This window comes from Girardinichthys multiradiatus, chromosome 10 (genome assembly GCF_021462225.1).
Source record: "Girardinichthys multiradiatus isolate DD_20200921_A chromosome 10, DD_fGirMul_XY1, whole genome shotgun sequence".
NCBI classification, from domain to species: Eukaryota; Metazoa; Chordata; class Actinopteri; order Cyprinodontiformes; family Goodeidae; genus Girardinichthys; species Girardinichthys multiradiatus.
The window spans coordinates 34,136,986-34,159,788 of record NC_061803.1 but is presented as its reverse complement, the minus strand read 5'-3'; the positions used below and the strand labels follow the sequence as shown (position 1 = coordinate 34,159,788).

General features: G+C 40.4%; 2 protein-coding genes across 3 annotated transcripts; both read left to right on the top strand.

The window, feature by feature from the left end:
* The first annotated feature begins 5,867 nt into the window (after positions 1–5,867).
* LOC124874643 (gastrula zinc finger protein XlCGF57.1-like) lies at positions 5,868–14,663 on the top strand. Of its 2 annotated transcripts, none has more exons than XM_047376080.1 (3): positions 5,868–6,052; positions 11,029–11,379; positions 12,597–14,663. In XM_047376080.1, exons 1-3 carry the CDS (start codon positions 5,995–5,997, stop codon positions 14,021–14,023), a joined length of 1,836 nt encoding a protein of 611 aa, XP_047232036.1. In that variant the 5' UTR covers positions 5,868–5,994; the 3' UTR covers positions 14,024–14,663. The 2 variants fall into 2 exon arrangements, with proteins under 2 accessions (XP_047232036.1, XP_047232035.1); XM_047376079.1 differs by having other exon boundaries at positions 5,915–6,052; positions 10,932–11,379.
* A 2,228-nt stretch (positions 14,664–16,891) lies between these two features.
* Positions 16,892–22,291, top strand: LOC124875261 (zinc finger protein draculin-like). The gene is made up of 3 exons (XM_047377296.1): positions 16,892–17,151; positions 19,109–19,471; positions 20,525–22,291. The coding sequence occupies exons 1-3, from the start codon at positions 17,046–17,048 to the stop codon at positions 21,586–21,588; spliced, it is 1,533 nt and encodes a 510-aa protein (XP_047233252.1). The 5' UTR covers positions 16,892–17,045; the 3' UTR covers positions 21,589–22,291.
* The last annotated feature ends 512 nt before the right edge of the window (positions 22,292–22,803 follow it).

Here is a 22,803-nt window from a genome sequence, read left to right as displayed (position 1 = left end):
GATCAGGTTGTATCTGTGGTCCTGCAAGGTTATATCCGTCTATGGCCCGCCTTTGTCTATAGGTCTCGTAAGCCAACCCCACTTCTGATAGGATACACATTGACGTGTACAGTGGGTGGCCGTGAATATTGAGTTCGACCCAATGGCTTGGCCGAGCCGGAGTGGTACAGTGTGGATGTGGAGGTTTAGGGTAGACGGTGCTTTCTCTCACAGAGATGGGTAATTGGGTGTTGTTGAAGACATATCTGCCAGTTCGGCACTCTTTTCCCCTGACTTCTTTTGACATAGAGGGTGATGTGGCCCAAATTACAGCTCCGGCCATTGAAACTTCATAATACGTGCCTTGTAATGGTTCTTGATAATGTGGTCCCCATCTGATTCCCAGAACTGCTCCTTTCACTTCAAGGTGGACTGTACTGAATATCCATGGCAGGCTTTCGGGCCCTTCTGGTGAGATTATAACTTGAGTATCCAGCGGGTGACGCCCTTTGTTACCAGGCCAGGACATTGTGCAATATGAGAGGAAAAAGTTACTTACATCCCATGGCAAGGCTTGGCATTTTCCAGCATGGTCAGGCTTTTGCAGATCTGCTTTTCTATGATATTCTACATTGGTGACAAAATAACTTTCTGAGGATGGATAAAAAGGGGCAAAATCTGCTCTCGGTGTATCCAGTAGAACTAATCCTGATGGCAATTTCAAATAGGGGATTCCATGCATCAGGCCATTCCAGTTGTAACACAAGGAACCCACAAAACATAATGAAACAAACCAACTAATATGCAGAGAGAGAACAAAGGCAGGTAATCAAAGGAACTAAGGACAGGTGTTAGGCCCAATTTTAACTCTGTCGTCGGTATAGGAACACGATGGGGAATAACATTTGTCCTTTTGTGTTTTTCTTTTCCTTTGACGCTTGACAACTTTTGTCCGTTTTCCTTGTTGGTCTGTCAATTTTTGTCCTTTCTTGTCCATTTCCACTTCTGTGGCAAAGAGGGCCAAGGCCAGGAATGTGAGCATTTATTCCTGCTGCAACTCCTTCTTTTTGCTGTTCTGGAATGACTGTTATTGTTGCTCCGACGGAGTATACACCTCTAAATGGGACTACAACCATTTGCACTGCCAGTTGTACCCTCTGGGTGGAGCCAGGGTCAGTAGGTGTGTCTGTCCAATGAGCCACAGTTCCGGGAATCTGTAGCACCCTATCGCGATGCCAGTTTTCAGAGGTTACGATGAACTCTTCCACCTTCTGTTTGGGTCTGGCTCCATGGCTGCCCCAGGCATCTAAACTGGTGGTGTAGTAGTATAGCCCTGTACCCCGAGCACCCCTTTCCTTGGGAGTGTTGAGCAAGTCTTCCAGGGAGAGGTCTGGATTTGCAACGACTTCTAATATTAACTGTTCCCAGGTTGTCATCTCCCAGGGCCAAACCATCCGCTAGGCTGTGCCTGTTGTTCTTCATTGTCGGGAGGTTGTTTCAGTGCAGTGCCGACACCCTCTGGACCCTGGTCTCAATACACTCGGAACACCAGGGGATACTGTGTGGTGGTTAAAGGTGGGTGGCTTACCTGGCCTGAGGCTGGATCATATGGCCAGGACTCCCTGATTGATGCTGTCAGCAGATCTGTTGGTCCCCCATCCAGGCCATCATTCAGGTGACCCCATCCTTCGGTTCCACATAACCCTTCATATAGTGGAGGAGCGGATGGTTGAGATATTAATACCACACTGTCTTGGTCCTGGGTGGCTTGTCTATACGGTACAGGCCTCCCTTCATCAGGATGCGGTTTAAAGGACCTGAGGGGATCATAAAATCACTTTACTTGCTACCCGTCTGCTTGAACCACCTGCACCAGCCTTCCTGATCTTGTCTGGGCTCTGCAAGAGTCACAGTACGTAAGAAATGAACCGTCCCACAGCCAAGTACACTCTCTTGGTCTTTCTTCACGCAGATACTGTCACGGTGGGATTTTGGGTTGGACCAAAGCGCAGACAAGAGCTTGGGAAGCGCATTTCAAAGCAGTCTCTCAGCTTTATTCAAAAAGGTCAAAAAACGTAACAAAAACACAGCAGGTACTGAACAGGGTCGAGATCCAAACACTTACATCACAGACACTGCAGGAACATGGAGATTCATGGCAGGGACGAGGGTAGAGGGTCAAGTTGTAACACAAGGAACCCACAAAACATAATGAAACAAACCAACTAATATGCAGAGAGAGAACAAAGGCAGGTAATCAAAGGAACTAAGGACAGGTGAGGCAAGGAGGCAGGAAGACAGAGGGAACAGGTGAACCTAATACAAGTAATTAACAAGACACCGAGCAGACCTAAAACAAAACTATAAATAAAGATAAATAAAACATAAGAATCAAGAATAAACATGAACTAAAGGAAATTGAGAACCTTGAGGGAACACAACAACCTAAGGCCTAAACACTTAACAAAATAGGAACCAAAAGGGAACCCTGACTAAAAAGTAAACAAACCTAAACAAACACTGACTGAACCAAAACTGAGGATGAAGCAGAGGAAACGAGGACTAGAATAAAAGTAAACCATAATTAAAGCTAACCTATAAAGGAGGAAATAGAGAACAAAGATAAACTAGAGGAACAAGGCTAAAGGGGACCGGAGAACTAATAATAATAATAATAATAATAATGAAACCATTCTAAGAACAAGAAAGCAACGCCAAGGGAACAAAGGGTGAGAGGAGAACACACTGGGAGGCAGAAGAAAACTAGAACTGTAGGAAAAAACAGAAAACACGAATACAAAACCATAAACAAGAAACCTCTAGTAAACAGTAAACAGTAAACAAAACAAAACACAAAGTCCAAAATGTAACATCCTGACAGATACCACTGGGTCACAAAGACCACTCTGGGGAAAGTGGTGATTCGGCACACCCCACAAATTAAGATGTCCGTTACCTTGACGGGCTTGTATGGCAGTTTCTAACTCGTCGCCACCGGTGTTATGATGTAGTGGTTTCTCACGTCCTGGTCCTTCCCAGCGGACTTTGAACTGACTTGGGCCCGTGCAGATTGCGCAACAGTTCTTGACCTCTCGCCACCACAGCATTTCATCTTCTGTTGACAGGAATCCTTTTTTAGCAAGTTCCAATTTCTTCAAGGCTCTTCCTGTCCAAAGCCCTGAAGTGGTTTTTCGAATGGCAACCACCCCATATACAATGGCCAGTCTGATGTAGGGTGGCATGGTGCTTGGTTCACTGGCCATCTCTCCGGTTTCTGGTTATCCTTAGCTGAGGATTGGTTTGAGCTGTCCAACTCCTTGGATCCCTCTCTTCTGTAACAACACTGTGTTACAATCTAATACTTGCTTCACAATGTCAGTGGTATCGTACTTGGGTTTCACTGCTGTCGACACAGGGTGATCTCGTGCTCTCACCCACACTCGTTGTCCCTCACGGAATGGCACCTTAGGTGTTGGCTTCCCTGTTTTCTCATTGAAGCTCCGCCCCACTTCTTGTGAAGAGAATGGTCGTTGGTTGAGTTCTGCTGCAGGGGAGGGCTACTGACTCGATGTCTGTCATTCAGTGCTTGCCCTATTTCTACAGCTCTGGTGCTCCAGTCATGAGAATTAGCAATTTTTGCTATCCAGTTTTTCACCAGACTCTGTAAAGTTCCATACGGCATATCTTCTACAGTCCCGTTGGCAAATTAAGTAAGGTATCCCGTTGTCTTTAGGCCTCTGCGAGTCATGGATACCTCAGCCCTGGTGTCCACTAGATAGGGTTCTCCTCCCACCTTTGTGTAGATTTTGTCCCACTTTCCAGGGTGACTTGCAGCTGTGTCATCATTATTTGGCTGGCCCCACGGTCATCATAAATGGTAAATGGACTGAACTATATAGTGCTTTTCCAGTCATACAGGCCGCTCAAAGCACTTTACACTAGAGCTACATTCACCCAATTGCACTCACTAACGCTCACACATTCATACACCGATACACAGATCGGTAGGCAACTTGAGGTTAAGTGCCTTGCCCAGGGGCACATCAACCTATGGCAGGAGGAAGCTGGAATCGAACCCACAACCTTCTGATTGCAAGAGGACTACTCTTCCTACTGAGCCACAGTCACCTCCGTGACCTACTGATTCTGTTTCTCAGCCTTGGAGATAATAGTCACGCAGCTGGCTGTAGTCGCATCATCCCTTCCTCCCGTTTAGACTTCAATAGGTTCGATGTCAGCATGCAGCTGACTCTTGTCACTCCCAGTCATCCTACAGTTCTTTCCCTAATCTGCTCAGTTTTAAACTTTACACAGTATTACACATTCCATTCTTCAGCTTTCAGCATTTACTTTAAAACACAGTTGCAAAACCATCACTTCATTCTTTTTATTCATGCTTCACAAATGATTAACGTTATATCTCTTTCATATATAGCTGATTGAGAATGTCAAACCTTAATGTCTTTTACTCTAATTCTCAGATCTTAACCATATTTCAATCATACATCTTTTAACTTGATAATCAAAGATTACTGATTGCATTTAATACTTGTAAAAGAATGGAAAAGATCACTGATTGCATTTAATACTTGGAAAATCATCATACATCATTGGATACTTGTTGTTTATACTTCTGCAAAAGATAAGACAGATAATATGTGGCAGATAATATGTGGTTTCACACAGGCCTCTCCAGTCTCTCAGCTCCAGACTATGAGAACATGCTTGTTTCACTCCCTACTGCTTCCACTGTGTGTTTTAATAATTATTGCATGGCTTACACATAAGGATATTTATTGTAACTTTTATGGAGTTAACTTTGAGCAGTTACTAAATGTTGCATGGATTACATGGAAAGATCTCACCTTATTTTGACAACGGCATTAAATTCTAGTCACCTCCTCCCTGAGTCCAGAAAGACTAACTGCCTTGTGAACATGATAAGAGTAAGGCACAACTGCAAACCTAACAAGACAGCCCCATCCATGTACACTGACAGGCCAGGCGAGCTGCATCATATTAGGAAAAAATGCAATATCTGATAATGTTGGTGAATGTTAGGACAATAATATGACTCTGCATAATTAAAGAAATAATTAAAAAGTATTCTTGTCATTCTTCTTTGAGTTCATAGCAAAGATAGACCCTAGATAATAAGTCTATCCAGCAATTGGAAAATCAAATTCATTATTTTCATCTCATCAAAGTTTTATTACAAGTTTTACTTCTCACCAGCATCTGCTGTTTCAGTAATGAAGTTACTTAGTTGTTGATTCTTAATGACTTGACCACCTTACCACCTGTTTGCCTTTTGACATTTTTATGCTGCATTAAACAAGTGCCATTGAATATATTACAGGCATAGGGTGCCTGCACATTGCATACACTATTATATCAATACCATAAATTTGCAATATAGTGTGCTGCCTTTACAGGCTGGGCAAGGTGAGTGTTAAGCAGAGAAGCAGTCAAGAGGACCATGGTAACTCTGGAGGAGCTAGGGTCAACAACTCAAGTGGGGAAATCTGTTGACAAGGCAGCTATTAGTCATGCACTCAACAAATCTGGACTTCATGGAGGAACTTTATGAAGTGCTGCTTTGTGTCACACAAAATACCAGTGAAACACATCCCTATAAAAGTGTCAAAGTTAAAAAACATGGCTTCTCTATCAAGCAGCTACCTGCAGCTATTTGATCGTTACTGAACCAAAACTGCCGTTTTACATCCTACCTGTTTTGGATTAAAGAATGAACCCCTGACTTTACCTTTTGTTTTGTTCTAACAATAATTACATCCAACGGAAGTTTAAGTAGACACGACTGACTGGATGTTGTAGGAGCTAATCCACTCCAGCAGACGGCAGCAGTGAGACTCGAAGCAAAGTAAAGCACGTCTGCACAGATGCCTGATCATAATATTAAAGGATATAAAAACAAAAGACAGGGATACACAGTCGTTTGACACTTTAGTGGGTCCAGTCTGATAGAAAGGTAACCTGCTGCGGTTTAGGCGCATGGGCCTGGTTTATGAGTCTCCGGTTGGTTTTACAGAGAGCAGACACCATGGAGAGGGTAAGTTATGTTCATCGGGACAACACTGAAAGTCTGCTTTTAGAAGACAATCTGCAGATGAAACAGTTCGGTTTCCATCAGCCGCAGGAAGTTAGGAGAAGCCAAGCAGGGAGGAAAGGAGAAACTCTGTGAGGATTGAAGTAATTAAACCAGCTTGGTTTTTGCTCGATGCTTCATTATTCGCTATAGAGATACGTCAACATGTCGGCCATGTTGGAAAGGGAAACGGCGGCTAGTTAACCTTACAAGCGAACTGGAAATCTGGATAGTTTTATGACAAGACTAATTATTTTATCTAAAGAAAATCTAATAACCTTCTAGTGATACCAATATAGTTTTTCTAGGTTAAAACTTAAGACAGCTATAGGTTTTTCAAAGCTGAAGTCAGAGGGTCATTTACGTTCGTTAATTTGCCTTGAAAATTGTGAGAAGGTGTAACCCCAATAATAAACGTATGCCGTTTAAGCGAGCAGAATTAATGTTAGTTCATTGACTTATAACACTCCCTTTTTCATCCCATTAGAGTAGAATATGATATTTTCACCACCACAAAACACAATAGATCTACACTGAAACCAGCCTTGTTTGCACTGTATATGTTGGCCCTTAGGTACATTTTCTTTCATGGTATAACCTTTCCTTCCACTGCTTTGCAGATGACTTGCAGATTTATTTACCTTTTAAAAGCATTTCAGATGTTGTTGTGTTGCTTTGACGACATTAAACAATAGATGTCCTTAAATTTCTCAAACTCAAATGGAAACAACAGAAATGGTCATTTTTGGTAACTCTATATGTCAAGATATTTACAGTTCTCGGGACCTTTATCCTCGTAAGATAAATGTTAAAAACCTTGGTTAGTATCTTGATGGTTCTTTTAAACTGTGTAGGCAGGTGGGTGCTGAAGTCCAATCTAGCTTTTTTCATCTGAAATAATGTCTTTGAATGTGCTATTCATCCATTCATTATTTGCAGATTGGACTGTTGCAACTCTCTGTACTTTGGTTTGGACCAGTCCTCTATTCATGGTTTTGTTGTTAACATAATGTAATAGGATCATTCTACAGTTTGTCATCTATCTAAAAGCTGCCAGATTTTATTTGACTGACAGCTTCTGTCAGAAGCAGTTTTTTAGGTCTCCAAGCTACTGCACGGATGCAATATTCCTCCTGACCTCTTATTCTTTTGTTAGGTTCTTCCGATCTTCTCATAAACCTCCAATTTATGAACATCTTTGAGCTGAAGACTTTGCTGTTACTTTTTTGTCTGCCTATTGTGTTATACACTCACCGGCCACTTTATTAGGTACACCTTGCTAGTACCGGGTTGGACCCCCTTTTGCTTTCAGAACTGCCTTAATCCTTTGTGGCATAGATTCAACAAGGTACTGGAAACATTCCTCAGAGAGTTTGGTCCATATTGACATGATAGCATCACACAGATGCTGCAGATTTGTGGGCTGCACATCCATGATGCAAATCTCCAGTTCCACCACATCCCAAAGGTGCTCTACTGGATTAATATCTGGTGACTGTGGAGGCTATTTGAGTCCAGTGAACTTATTGTCATGTTCAAGAAACCAGTCTGAGATGGTTTGTGCTTTATGACATGGCGCGTTATCCTGCTGGAAGTAACCATCAGAAGATGGGTACACTGTGGTCATAAAGGGATGGACATGGTCAGCAACAATACTCAGGTAGGCTGTGGCATTGACATGATGCTCAGTTGGTACTAAGGGGCCCAAAGTGTACTGAGAAAATATCCCCCACACCATTACACCACCAGCACCAGCCTGAACCGTTGATATAAGGCAGGATGGATCCATGCTTTCATGTTGCTGATGCCAAATTCTGACCCTACCATCTGAATGTCGCCGCAGAAATCGAAACTCATCAGATCAGGCAACGTTTTTCCAATCTTCTATTGTCCAATTTTGGTGAACCTGTGTGAATTGTAGCCTCAGTTTCCTGTTGTTAACTGACAGGAGTGGCACCCGGTGTGGTCTTCTGCTGCTGTAGCCCATCCGCCTCAAGGTTCAACGTGTTGTGCGTTCAGAGATGCTCTTCTGCATGCCTTGGTTGTAACAAGTGGTTATTTGAGTTACTGTTGCCTTTCTATCAGCTTGAACCAGTCTGGCCATTCTCCTCTGACCACTAGCATCAACAAGGCATTTCCGCCCACAGAACTGCCGCTCAATGGATATATTCTCTTTTTCGGACCATTCTCTGTAAACCTTAGAGATGGTAGTGCTTGAAAATCCCAGTAGATCAGCAGTTTCTGAAATACTCAGACCAGCCCGTCTGGCACCAACAACCATACCACGTTCAAAGTCACTTAAATCACCTTTCTTCCCCATTCTGATGCTCGGTTTGAACTGCAGCAGATCGTCTTGACCATGTCAACATGCCTAAATGCATTGAGTTGCTGCCATGTGATTGGCTGATTAGAAATTTGCGTTAACAAGTAGTTTGACAGGTGTACCTAATAAAGTGGCCGGTGAGTGTATAGTTATGCCCAATCTGGGTGATACATGCGGGATGTGGTCATTCTTCTTCATCAGTGACCTTTTGTGCCCTTTTTTACCTACATCGTTTAACGTACTTCTTGACTTTGGACATGGAATTACGTATAACTGTCACGGGCAACATGTCTCAACACAGTTAAAAAAAGAAAGGTTGTAAATATTTTGAATGGTCTCCATGAAAAAAAAACTATAATAAAATAAAAAGCCTAAAATTGTGTTAGTATTTATTCTGTTCTTAAAGCTTTGTTGTATTAGAATATCTCTAAAGTGGATAAGATAATAAAATGCACATTAATGAAACATTATTTTACTAAGAGTTTTTTCCTGGGTTTAGATGCTTTCTTCTAAATAATAGGAATTATATAGGTTTGGGTTACTGTGACAGAAGCCTTCAGAAGTGGCATCATTTTACAAAATATAAGGTAAAAAAAAATGTACAGACTGCGTTAAAGACTATGTATTATTTTATTATTATTATTTTTTATTTGTGGTCCTATTTGGCAAACAGTATGGTAGGTCTGGTTGCCTTGCAGTGTTAGTGGCAGATTTATTGTACAAAATGTTGAAATGAGATGCTCTGCTTGTTGCTTAATTGATTTTATTGAATTAATTTTGCAACAGGCCGCCTTTGCTTCTACACGCTAAAAGGACAGGGTGCTACTCGTATAACAAGGCAAAGAGAAAAAAAAAGACAATGAAGCCGATATAAGAAGGGTTCAAGCAGGGAATGGCCTTGCATGCATGTGTGCACAGAGGTGGGCAATCCTACTCCACCTTACAGGAAAACTGTGTGGTGGGTTTGCTTGCCTTGCGGAGGAAAGAGCCAAATGAGATTTTCCTCCTGTTGCACATTTGACTTTATTGAATTAATAGAACATGAGGCTGCATCTGGTTCAGGCAGCAAATAAGAGAAGCCACAGCAAGTATTAGGAGATAAACAGGACAAAAGACAGATAGACAAAGAAAGGGCAAACCAGAGAAAAGACCAAACAAATTCCGAAAAATTAACATTGTTGTCGTGACTAATCTGTAAATGTCATGATGATGTTATTAAGCCAATGTCATTTTTATTACACACACATACTTCTTTAAATGTATTTTTTTGTACCACATAAGGTTGTTGTAATACTAAAATTTTAAACTAGATACAATTTTCAATCCCATGGCAGCAATTTTGAAAGCACAGATTTCTTTGTAGATAAGAACAAAAAATATGATTAATTACAATATAATATTTTAACTTGCTTAATTAGGGCAAGAAGGAGACAATTCAGTCCTTCTTTAAAAACTATAGCTTTTTCTTGCAAAGCAGTACACTAGATAACACTTAGTATAAGTGATAACATCCTTTTAGGGATTCAGTTGTGCAATTATTTTAATACTTGCCTATCTCTAGTGTACGACTGTGTGCTTCGATTTGCCTGTCAATTTGCCGTTGATACAAATACATTTTACAACAGAGGAACAAATAAAGGATCATTATATGCTGAAATAAATTATATTTTAAAATAAACATGGATCTGGTGCACACCAAACATAGTTTGACAGACTAAATGAGGATCTGCTGGTCATTTTGCAGAATATTTTCTTAAGTGATCAACTACAGCAGCAGGGTAGCTTGGTATGGATACTTTTTTCTGCTCCAATTGTCAACTTTAGTGTAATTCCATCACTGCCTACCCTACCACCAACAATGTAATTTAACTCATGCATCTGATGCACAGGGGATGAACCATATTTAAGCAGTATATTTAATCCCGTTCATTCTGTAGTTCTATTGTTCTCTTGAAGGATTTATTGGTTGTTTTTTTTCTCCTAATTTCTTCTCCTCTCTGTAGATCGGATCTTTTTTCCTCCTGCATCTGTCCTCAGATTTTGTGTAAATCTCATCACTAACATTTGAACATTCAGGGCCTGAAAGGGGTTTTGCATTTAATCATGAAAACAGGTTAAAAGAACATAACCTTACTTGAAGTATAATAACAAGGTTAAATAATTAAAGTGAGCATCGAGTTGAAAGAAACATGGATTGAAGATGGATAATTTTTCCTGACAGATACACCAGGATGAACAATCTAATTAGATACAGAAACACTTGTTCTGTTGCCTGATGATGGTATCATCAGAGCCGAATCTGTTTGGGTTTCTTTATGTCTCATCTCCATGGCTGTACACTGATTATTGAGCTAACATCAGGATGGAAATATGGCTCGGTTCGATCCGCTGAAGAACTCAGTGGTTCTTCACTTCAGTTCTTTTGGATCATTTGGAGTTTGACTGTTTTGTTGTCATGTGTTTGCTCTTCTGTCTGTGATCAGTGTAAAGTGAAATGAAATAGTTTTTATCTGTTTACAGTCAGGCTCTGTATGGACAAACATTGGTTTCTACAACAACCTGTGGAGTCCTGCTGAATGGGACTTAGTAAACCATGATGTCCACATGTCTCCTGCAGATGAGCAGCAGCTTTTAGTGATCAAAAAAGAGGTTTCTGAGCTGCGGAGCTCCAATTTGGACCAGGAGAACTCAGAACTCCTTCAGATAAAGAAGGAAGAGGATGAATTGGGGATCAGTCAAAATGGAGAGCAGCTTACAGTGAAGATTGTAGATGATGAGAGACTTCAATTATCAGAGCTTCATCACATCCAAACTGAAGTTTGCAGAGAGACCGAATCTACAAACAGCAGCCTAGTTAAACAAATGGAAGCAGAACGTGATGGGGAGTACTGTGGAGGAACAGAACCAAACAGAAACCCAGATCCAGCAGGAGACGGAGCTGAATGGCAGGAGGCCCGGATGAAACAGGGTAATGATGAGGCGGACCTACTGTTTTTTTTGCTGTATTTGTATGAGTTTCTCTTATTAGATTCATGGATTGATAGATGTGCCCTAATAATTCCAGCATGTGAAATGTATTTGTTGCAGCAACAGACCTAAAACCAAACACAGTGGCCGTAAAATGAAGATATGACCAATAAACAAAATGTACAAAGAATACAGAGCGCCTTGTAGCCTCTAACAGGTTTTCTTCCAGGGTTGCTCTGTCTGTAGCTCAGTCCATCTCCCCATTCACTTTGACCAGCTTCCCTGTCCATGCTGAAAAAAAACATTGCCACAGCATAATGCTGCCACCACCATGTATTATGTATAAAATAAGCCATAAAAGTCTGAATTGGACCATCAAAACTTTATACTTTAATGCTGAACAGATTCTTGGTAACTTTTAGGTATCTAACCAGTTTCAATTCATATACAACAAAGTGTTGATCTTTAGATTAACTGTTTCTCAATAGATATTGTAGGGGTGTCCATCTGTACTCCATCTCTACACTGAGAACCAGTGTCCTGCATGCTCTGGATCCACCCCTGCTCCATCACAGTTGAATTAATTGCTTAATTACCTCCTTGGTATGTCTTCAGATTGTGTGTTCTCAGCTCGTCATTCACATCGAAGATCATTGATAGTGCACCACAACCTACACAGTTTCCAGTGTAAATAACCATAGACTTTTAAATAAGTAGCCAGTTAATAGGGAGGGGAAAATGGCTCACAGGAGACATTTTTTACACTGTCACCTCCCTCAAGGCAGTCATGTTTTTATCAGCGCTGGTTTGTCTGTACATCTGTCCGTCCATCTTTCTGTTTGCAAAATAACTCAAAAAGTTATGAATAGAATTAGATGAAATTTTCGAACAAGGTATGTATTTGGACAAGGAACAGATGATTAGATTGGAACGTTTTTTTTTAGCAGCTGACATGCAGAGTAGAGCTCATCAGTATAGAAGAAAGCTGACATGCGTCAATGACCCTATTACCTTGGCGGAGGTTAGCGCTCTATTAGGGCTTTTCTAGTTCTAAATGTTCTTACTCAAATGTAGAAGAGCCAGGCTCTTTGGATAAAGTCACATGTTTACGTTGCAGGCAGCAAAGGGTCAAAAATTACATATAAAGTTATTTTGGCAATAACGTCTGTACGAATACGAAAGTCTTGATGAACCATGGTGTCCATGTTTCTCCTGCAGATGAGAAGGAACTGTTGGTGATTGAAGTCGAGGTTCCTGATCTGTGGAGCTCCAGTTTGGACCAGCAAGACACAGAACCACTCCAGAAAACATCAGAGGAGGAGGAACTGTGGATCAGTGAAGAGGGGGAGCACCTGACTGTGATGAGTGAAGATGAGGAGAAACCTCAGTTATCAGAACCTCATCACGTCAAAGCTGAAGACAGTAGAGAGACAGAAGCTTCACCCATCAGCTTAGCTGAACAGATGGAAACAGAACCTGACATGGAAGACTGTGGAGGCCCAAAACCACACAGGAATTCAGATCCACATGCTTATTTACAATCAAATGCTTCAGACTGTTCAGAGACTGAAATCAGTGGAGAGTGGTGGTCAGAAGTGAGTGGTGACAATTGTGATGATGTTCTCTCAGGTTCTGGATCTAAAAATACAGGCTGTGATGAAGGATGGCAGGAAATCAGGACGCTTCAGTCAGGTGTAAACAGCAGTGTGGGAGATAGAACTGCCATGAAACCTTTCAGCTGTCCGGAGTGTCATAAACAGTTTGTGTACCAGCAGTCATTCCTGAAACATCTGACATGTCATTCAGGAGAAAAATCTTCCAGCTGTTTGGCTGATCTGAAACAATCAATAGCCAAAGCTGGAAAGAAATCAGTTGTTTGTGTTGTTTGTGGGAAAATGTTTAAGGATCGGCATTATCTTAAATGTCATATGAGACTCCACACTGGAGAGAAACCATTTAGTTGTGACGTTTGTGGTAAAACGTTTAGGCATTCACATATTCTTAAACTCCACCTAAGAATCCACACTGGAGAAAAACCTTTTACTTGTGATGAATGTGGTAAAACATTTACCAAGCTGCAAAATCTTAAAGGTCACATGACCTGCCACACTGGGGAGAAACCATTTCAATGTGAAGAATGTGGTAAAAAATTTACACAGAGGGGAACGCTGAGGAACCACACGATGATTCATAAAGGAGAAAAACCTTTCGCTTGCAGCGGCTGCGACAAACATTTTAGGCTTAAAGCGGATCTTCAGAAACACATGGTAACCCACACGGGAGTGAAGCCATTTTTCTGCCGTTATTGTGGAGCCAGATTTGCTCATCGGGGAGCTCTGATGAGACATATCAGACGCCACACAGGTGAAAAACCTTTTGCATGTGATAAGTGTGACAAAAGATTTTATCGAAATTCAGAACTAAAGTATCACATGTCGGTTCATAAAAGAGAATGGAAACAAGACCCTGAAAATAGAAAGTTTGCTTGTAAGGAATGTGGCAAAAAATACCTCCGAAAGGTGCATCTTACAGCACACCTGAGTACCCACTCAGGAGAGAAACCTTTTAGCTGCTGTGTTTGTGGTATGAGATTTACACGCCAGGATAGTCTGAAGAGACACACTATGAGAGTCCACAGTCATTAGAAACTGCTCAGTTCAGGATTTATTCTGTTTGGAGGTATTTTGAGATGGAACACAACAGCTGTTTGGGAAACGCACCAAGCCTGGTGTAAATGCTGCTGGGTAAAGGTATCTGTGTTGATTATAGATAAAACCAGCGGAACTTTATAGACGGTTACACGTTTCCTGCTCCGCAAGGTTTTAGTTAGAGGTTGATAGATAAAGCTTCATGTATTCATGATACCAAAGCTAATATTTGAAATTCAGTGTGGTAAGTGGTCATTTAAACCGTCCACACATGAAATTACAAGCTTTACTTTTGGTTTCTCTTCAAGTGGTCTTCAAACATTTAACTTTGACACTTTGGACCAGTGTGGAACTATTTCTTACTAAGCGGCAGATAACTAACTGGAGATCTTGGCTGTTTTTCTGTAAAAATAACACCTGATATTTAATGAAAATAAACGTATATGTGCTATCAAGGCTGATTCCTGATACTTGGCAGACCAATAAAATCAGCCCACCTGTATTTTTGGTATGAGATGCCTTGCTGAAATAGGAAGAAGATATTGTTTAAAATCTTTAATGGTCACAGTGTGCAGATTTATGTCAGTGTGTTTATCCATTGCTGTTGTAGTTATATTAAAAATATCCTTTTACCTGACAGTGTCTATGTTTTAATGATATAAATAGCAACAAATCATGTATGAAACACCAAAATGTTTCAGCAGCAGTTTCTTTTTTGTGTACCAAATGTTCCACATTCAGAGATCTGGGTAAATATTAACATACTCAACTGATTTGAGTTCATGTTTATAATATAAAGGCTCTTATTGTTATTTGTCACATAGCTTTTACACTGTTGTGTGGAAAAAGCTGTTCAAGATAAAACGGTGTTAACTGTTTTCTCTTCTCTTAGTGCATACATACTCAGCGTCTGAGTAGGTTTTGGTCATGTTTTTTTTTTTTTTTTTTTTTTTACATTTTTTAAATAATATAAAATTAAAGGAATTTATAAAACTTTCCATGTGAAATTTTGCTCATGCTAAGTTGTTGAGTCAGAGTTTACAGAAGCCCTGATGGATGCTCTGGTGGAGAAGGTGACCAGGACAATGATCGTCATCTTGTTTAAATTCTGCTATTGTCTTGATTTCTGTTCATGTTTGGCTCTTGTGTCGCATCTGCTTGTCTCACCTCACTAACTGGAGAAGCTTGCACAGTGGCCCTGGATGCTATTCTGCAATATATACAAATATAATTTTCTGTACAGAACTCATCAAAACACCTAAAACCTCCTTCTAGATGCAAAGTGATGCAATTTTGTTTTCTTACAATTTCCATTTGGTTCTGACTGGAAAGTTTTTTGGCCATCTTTAGTTTAAACTCTAAATTACTTCAGAGAAATAAAGCTGGTCAAAATGGTCTAGATTATATGATTAATATGAAATAGTCCTTTTCATGCTGCTGAATTGTAAGCTATAAATCGTGCTAACCTTAACGCCATCTGGTGGTAGTGCCGAGAGATGCATCAGTTCTGCAGCTTTAAAGTTATAACAAAGCCATGCCTCAAAATGATCACTGCAGATTATTGATAATAAAAACTATTAGTCAGTCCCAGCCCTCTTCAATAACCTCTTCCATGTGTTTGCCAACCAAATTATCCTTTAATCCTCACAGGGCTTTCAAATGCAGCACAGGCATTTTGCAGCAGCCTTCCAGAATAGAAATAAACCACAATTTGTATTTGACTGATTACACAAAAATAAATACTTATCAATACTCTGATGAGTGGATTTATACCCCTTGCAATGTCCATGGTGTGTTTTTTTTTTAATGATGACAGTAATAAACGAATAGAGTATATCTACAGTGATTTTCATTTTCCAATAACATCTGGTTACTACATTAAGACCACAATAATTAATAAAAAAATATATATTCTGATGTAGAGACAGACAATATTTGCTCTGTCAACTAAATATGAAGCAGCATAATCTCAGTCAAAACTAGAAACACACTCAAAGAGTGCAGACCTCTGCCAAAGCTATAGGGTCAATTACACATTTCAGCTTTTTTTCTATGCTGATGAGATATACTCTGGATGACTTCTGGCCACTGTATGTCAACTGCTGGCAGGGTGAGGAACCATGTGGGAATTCCAAGTTGTCACACCATCGTCTGGCAATTATAAAGGACCCCCTTGACAGACATAATTAATGATACAGTTACCTTTCCATATGAGTACATTTATTCAGTAGGGAAAAACAATATCTTGGTATGTAATTCTTTTTAATGAAAACACTATTCGAACAATTCTTACCATCCCCAGCATTCTTTTAAACAAAATTTATAGATATATATATATATATTCATACTTTACCTTACCAAATAGTTGTCAACTTTTATTTGCTTTGTAAAATTGTAAAGGTGTAAAATTTCAGACAAATCTAGTGCCTCAGTTCTGTTTATCCCATTGACGGGACAGTGAAAACTACGGTGTTACATTAAGCATGAATGTGAACTGAATGAACACGCCTGCAGGTCACAGAGGCGCCAATGTCCATTCCGGAAATAGAGAGGTAAGCCAATCGAAATCAAACTTTTTTTACATATGAGGTCAATGTAACTAAAAAAAACAACTAATAAAATGAGACAATACAGTTAAAGCTATACAAACTAGGGGCGCAGGGTGGTTCAGCTGGTGGAGCAGGTGGACCCTGTGCAGAGGATATAGTCCTCGACGTGGTTGTCCTTTTCAATGTTTTACAAAATTAAAAAACAGAACATTGACTAAGAGCAGTGTTTCCATATTTACCTCCAGGGTTGTGAACTGTACGCTGTAGGAGTGAGTGGTGTCCAGTAGATGGCAGCAGAGCAACACTTACAGTGCACACTGCTGTTAAAGGACTGTCCGATGAGATGCCTGCTCCAAACCGAGAAACGACAAGTGAATGCTTAGTTATTATTATTGATTAGTTATTATTGATCCAGTCTGACAGTGATTACTCTGGCTCATGTTAGAGAGCGGACACTATGAAGGACGTGGATGATGTTCATCAATCACCCCGACTGTCTGCCTTTAGAGGACAATCTGCAGATGGAACAGCTCGGTGTCCATCAGCCGCAGGATGTTGGCACAAAACAAAAATCTGGTAAGAAAAAGCTCTGAGGATTAAATTGGTTTAACTAAGGATGGGTTGTTCTGTCTTCTTACTGGGAAGATGAAATTCCTGGAAAAATCATTGGGCGTATTTTTCAGCCAACCCACAGTGCAGACTCAATATGGCTGCCGAGCCGATATTAACTGTAACAGTAGCAGGAATAAACTGTTTATTTGCTCCTCTGATAGGCTATAATAAGTCATTATAACGACTTATGAACATGCTCCCTTACAGTGTGAATACATAGAATAAAGTGTAATACGTTGTTAGCTGCATTTATTAATAAGAGGAGGCAGTCCGGTCACATAACAACATTCAAAGACCTACTGGAGACACTGAGACTGCGCACTGCGCTCCATCTGTCTCCTGTCCACATAATGGACAAAGAATATCCCACTTCCTGTGATAAACATGTCAGAAATGTCTGGAGTGATTAGCGATGATGTATTCCCCCTAAAATTGTATCACATGGCGACTTGTCCAAAATGACAGAAATAATCAGCCATGATGATGAAACATTTGTAAACTAAAACACATGAAGGCTGGACATTCTTTCTCCAATTATGGCAACGTGAGACAAATAATAAATCTGATTATTAGAGCAGACACAGTGTTTAATGGAGGACATATAAACAGATAATGCATGTGGTTTGATAGCTTAAATGTATTTCTAGATGCAATACACTCATAGTTTTGCTTTTAATATTAGGGATTTTAAAAAATATTTCTCATTCATGTGCTTCTTCCTGCAAAAAAAAAAAAAAAAAAACAAACAAACTTGTTTTTTCAACAGTAAAGCAGACAACTGCTTACAGTGATGTATTCAGTGGAGTGCATTTTTAATGTCCAGCAGATATCACAATGACACCACGTTGTAAATTAAGCTTCACCATTGTTGAAGCTGACCTTGTTCTACAGAAAATATCCTCAGTTTCGGGAAATCAAGAAAGATGATACCACTTTGAAAATAATAAGTGCATAAATTGTTGCTATATGCCACATGTACAAAATAAAAAGAAAAACCTTCACAACATGACTATTTTCGCTACTTGCTGGAATCAACGCTTCATTGTTGGGGAAACGGTTCACCTGCCCAGTGCCACTCCTGATGCAGAGGGAATAAAGTGTGTCAGGGATCACCAACCCTACAGCCACTGTGACAAGATGTCCTCAGTGTGACTTCACAGGCACTTGCTTCAGGTCTGGTCTCCCTCTGGAGCCACACTGCTACAGAGCAGCTAAGAAAATCACTGAAGTGAATGTGGAAAAGCCACACATCTTACAAGTTCTTGTGCACATTAATACATGCTAAGAGTTATTAAGAAATAAGGTGTTTTTTATATTCTGAAAATAAAGAAAAACATGTAAAACGTAGGTTGGTAGAGATATTTGATGCAGAGAGTTACATGATTTAGAAAACTGTATTTATTGAGGTACCTTTTTTTTTAAGTTGTTTGCAAGAAGAGTGAATATAAGGTTGGTCCTCTGTATAGCCATCTGTGGTTCTTCTCGTGGCTTTTCTTCTCACTCTGTCCCTTTTCTATATACATAGTGTTCTTCCCACAGTCCAAAAGCATGACTGATAGACTATTTTAGCCCTTAGGGATGAGTGTGTGTGTGTGTGCAGGGTTGTTTATCCTGTGTGTCTCTGTGATGGACTGGCAACCTGATCTGACTCTTAGTTGATCCACTTCTCGTAAAAGATAATCTGTTTTAGCACATTTTCCCAGTTTCCGAAGATCTACCAACTTATGACCAAGCAGTCAGATCATTCAGCAGTTAAAGATGTTTTTTCTCAACAGTTTGTGTTCAGGTGATCAAATCCAGCTTTAGATTAATCGGGATTCTTCTTTCCATCAGTTTATCTTTCCATCCCTATTCAGGAATACTAATATCTATCGAATTACTAACATCTCACTCAATCATGATGTCCATTTGTTTTTTGTAGATGAGGAGAAGCTGTTGGGGATTAAAGAAGAGGTTCCTTATTTGTGGAACTCCAGTTTGAACCAGCAGAACCCAGAAAAACTCCGGATAAAGAAGGAAGAGAAAGAACTCTGGACTAAAAGGGATGGAGAGCTGATCAGTGAGGCGGAAGAGATGCATGACACCAGGTTCCCATTCACTGTTGTTACTGTGAAGATCGAAGATGACGAAGAGAAACCTCGGTTATCAGAGCTTCACCATATTAAAACTGAGGACAGCAGAGAAACAGAAACTCCAACCGGCAGTTCAGTTGAACAGATGCAGCCCCGTCCACCAGGAGTTAGAATGGGATGGAAGGAGATCCGGGGAAAGCAGTATTCAGACGGTGCGGACCTTCTCAGAATTGAACTTTGATGTTATTTACAGGGCTCCTAAGCAATCTAGAAGAGTCTGGGATTTGATTTGATTAAGATAAGGAAAAAGAAAATAGAAAAATATTTGCATTTCAAGACTTTATTCCCTTCTCTGTTATCTAAATGTTCCCAGCATCCCAACTTCTTTCCTTATATCCTATTTTCTGTCTTTACTTCCATACTTCCTTCCTCCCCTAGGTCCTTTTTTCTCTAATTTCTTCCATTTGCCTGACTGCCTGTTCTTGTTCCTTCGTTCCTTCCTTCGTTCCTTCCTTTCTTCCTTCCTCCCTCCTTTCCTTTCTTTCTTTCCTTCCTTCCTCCTCCCTTTCTTCCTTCATTCCTTCCTCCCTTCCTTCCTTCCCCATCCTTGCTTGTGAGGTAAACTTTATTCAGGAAGCTAGGAATGCTGGATTAAATAGTTGCGGCACCATCATCAACAAGAATGTCTTTGTTCCTGAAATAGTCAAGTAATGACTGACTTCCTTGTCCTGACTGAGTATGTAATTATAAGTAAGGTTTGGGCTGGGCTTTTCTAATTGGCTGAGCTCTTCCACATCCTTATTCTCTTTCTACCTCATCACAAAACATTTAATTTTCACAATTTTGCACACAATCTATCAGCTTTAATTCGCTCTGAATAAATAGTTTTTTTCTTTTAGAACAAAAACTTCAGACATTGAAGTTTGCCCCAACCAACAACAGCAACAATGTGTGCAGGTTTAACCTACGAAACAAACCAAACACCCACGGCCTGTTGAAAAGGATTCAGCTTTAACACACTTCGTTCTTTCACTGCTCCTTGTTTTATTGTTAGGACTGCTGAGGCAGTTGACAGAAGAAACAGTTTTCCACATTAAACTGGAATAAAAGTTCCTATTTGGACCTGTGGTTTTGAAAGAAGAAGAGCCTGCTTAAACATTTTATCTCCTCTTTCATTAAGCAGCAGCTGCTTATGAAGCCATTTCACTTGTGAGATCTGTATAATTACTAAAATCTCAGCCATTTTGTCAATGTGTGTCTTGCAGAGGAGCGGCAGCTGTTGGTGATTAAAGAAGAGGTTCCCGATCTCTGGAGTTCCAGCTTTAACAAGCTGAACTCAGAGCTCATCCAGAAGAAGAAGAAGGAAGAGGGGGAACTGTGGATCAGTCAGGAGGAAGAGGAGCTTACTGTGAAGATTGTAGATGAAGAGAAACCTCAGCTATCAGAGCTTCATCAAATTAAACTTGAAGACAACAGAGAGACAGAAGCTCCAACCTGCAGCTCAACTGAACAGATGGAAACAGAACCTGATAAAGAGGACTGTGGAGGACCAGGACCATTTGGGTCTTTTAACAGTATTTGTTGCAGAGGATTAAAGAAGACTGTTAAATTACAAATGGGTTCTCTTGAGTCACACATGAAACTTCACCCTGAAGAGATCATGTTTGCCTGTGATGTGTGTGGTACGAGATTTCAACGACGTGAAACTCTTAAAAACCACATGAGGATCCACCCCACAAAGAGACAGTTTGTGTGTAGTGTTTGTAGCAAAGCATTTTCAAGACAAGACCATCTAAAAAGCCACATGCGCGTTCACACTGGGGAGAAACCGTTTAGTTGTAGCTTTTGTAGTAAAGGATTTTCACAACAAATTCATCTAAAGAGCCACATGCGAGTTCACACAGGAGAGAAACCGTTCATTTGTAGTTTTTGTAGTAAAGGATTTTCACGACAAGATCTTTTAAAGAGTCACATGCGTGTTCACACTGGAGAGAAACCGTTTGTCTGCAGTGTTTGCAGCAAAGGATTTTCACAGCAGAATCACCTGAAAAACCACATGAGCTTTCACACCACAACATTTAGCTGCAGTGACTGCGGCAAACGTTTTGTGAAGGAGGACCAGTTGAAGCGACATGAGAGACTCCACACAGAGGGGAGGCCATTTGGTTGTGATGTCTGTAAAAGCAGGTTTTATAAAAGGTATCATCTCGAAAATCACATGAGGATCCATTCGGGAGAGAAACCGTTTGTTTGTACCGTTTGCAGTAAAGCGTTTTCACGGGATGGGGATCTGAAGCGTCACATGGGTGCCCACGAGGGCAGTAGTTAAGGAACATTTCAAGAGTCTGATCTGTTTTTTCTGATTAGTCTACCATTATTTTAACCCATCTCTGCTTTCTTTAAGTGCAACTTTTGTTCTCAGCAGTGGTGCACGTTTCACTCCACAGTTTGAAGTCGATACATCTGGGCATGAAGCAGTTTTCGCTATGAAGGTATACAAAAGTTTAAAAAAGTTATTCTTTTAAAATTCCAAATTTTTGACAGAACCTTTGCTACAGTTTGAGTCATTTTAATATAATGCTTTAGAAAATGCTGAAGGTACCGGAGTTATTACACCAAATAGATACATACAAATAGTGCTTCTCTATGTTTTTCCAAAAATCAGCAATGTACAACAATATGGAGATCTGTGCATATGGCAGCTAATCAAGTTTATATGGTTTACTGGGAGCAGTTCTGGCTGTACAGTCTAACAGCTGCTGGGAGGAAAAATGGCTCCTTTGTCCATTTAGCATACCTGTCGCCTGAAGGAGCTCTCCGGTGCTGTTCCGGTGTCATGCATGGGACAGAAGATGCTGTCTGTCTGCAGTTCTCCTGTCTTAACACCGCCCAGGCCAGAACTGGCCTTTCTGATCAGCCGCTCCAACAGTTTCGTTTCTGCTGTTGATCAGCAACTGCTCCAGCGGACCACGCAACAGAAAAATGATCTGATGAAGTTGATGTTTCCTGCAATAAAATAAATCAACAATAAATGTTTCGTGATGACTTATTATTGTTCATGCATCAGCAGGGAGCAAAATTATGAAAAATAATGACAGTTACACCAGTTTTTATAGCAAGCTGCTCACACAAAGGACCGTTCATATTAGTTAAAAACTAGTTCAGTGTTACAAGGTCAGGAGAGTTGGTGCCCTGATTCTGCAGTACAGCTTCCTGCAGATCTTACTTTTCTTGAACACATCCCCATTCTGTGAATTAGCCAAACCATCGGACTTTATTTATAACACATAAATCGGTGTAGAGAACAAAACAGAATGGAGCCAAGACAATTACTCCTGCAGCTCCTGAAGCTTCAAACACTGGTCTTATGCCATAAACAACCTCCATTGTGAGTGGATATTGTGGTTGTTTTGGTGTAAATATGGATTTTGGATGGAAGTAAGCTGGTTCCTTCCCATATTGTTTTCCTTTTTGTCCATAACTGAGACTGAATATCTGTAAAAACGTAGTGTTGTAGATCAGAGATGGAGTCAAGGACAGGAAG

Excerpts from the sequence above, each read along its gene's own strand:
- LOC124875261 (XM_047377296.1), top strand. The coding sequence starts at position 17,046 with ATGATGTTCATCAATCACCCCGACTGTCTGCCTTTAGAGGACAATCTG. Across the intron at positions 17,152-19,108 it reads TGGCACAAAACAAAAATCTG|ATGAGGAGAAGCTGTTGGGG; the intron begins GTAAGAAAAAGC and ends TGTTTTTTGTAG. Across the intron at positions 19,472-20,524 it reads GGGAAAGCAGTATTCAGACG|AGGAGCGGCAGCTGTTGGTG; the intron begins GTGCGGACCTTC and ends TGTGTCTTGCAG.
- LOC124874643 (XM_047376079.1), top strand. The coding sequence starts at position 6,008 with ATGAGTCTCCGGTTGGTTTTACAGAGAGCAGACACCATGGAGAGG. Across the intron at positions 6,053-10,931 it reads GAGCAGACACCATGGAGAGG|TCAGGCTCTGTATGGACAAA; the intron begins GTAAGTTATGTT and ends ATCTGTTTACAG. Across the intron at positions 11,380-12,596 it reads GGAGGCCCGGATGAAACAGG|ATGAGAAGGAACTGTTGGTG; the intron begins GTAATGATGAGG and ends TTTCTCCTGCAG.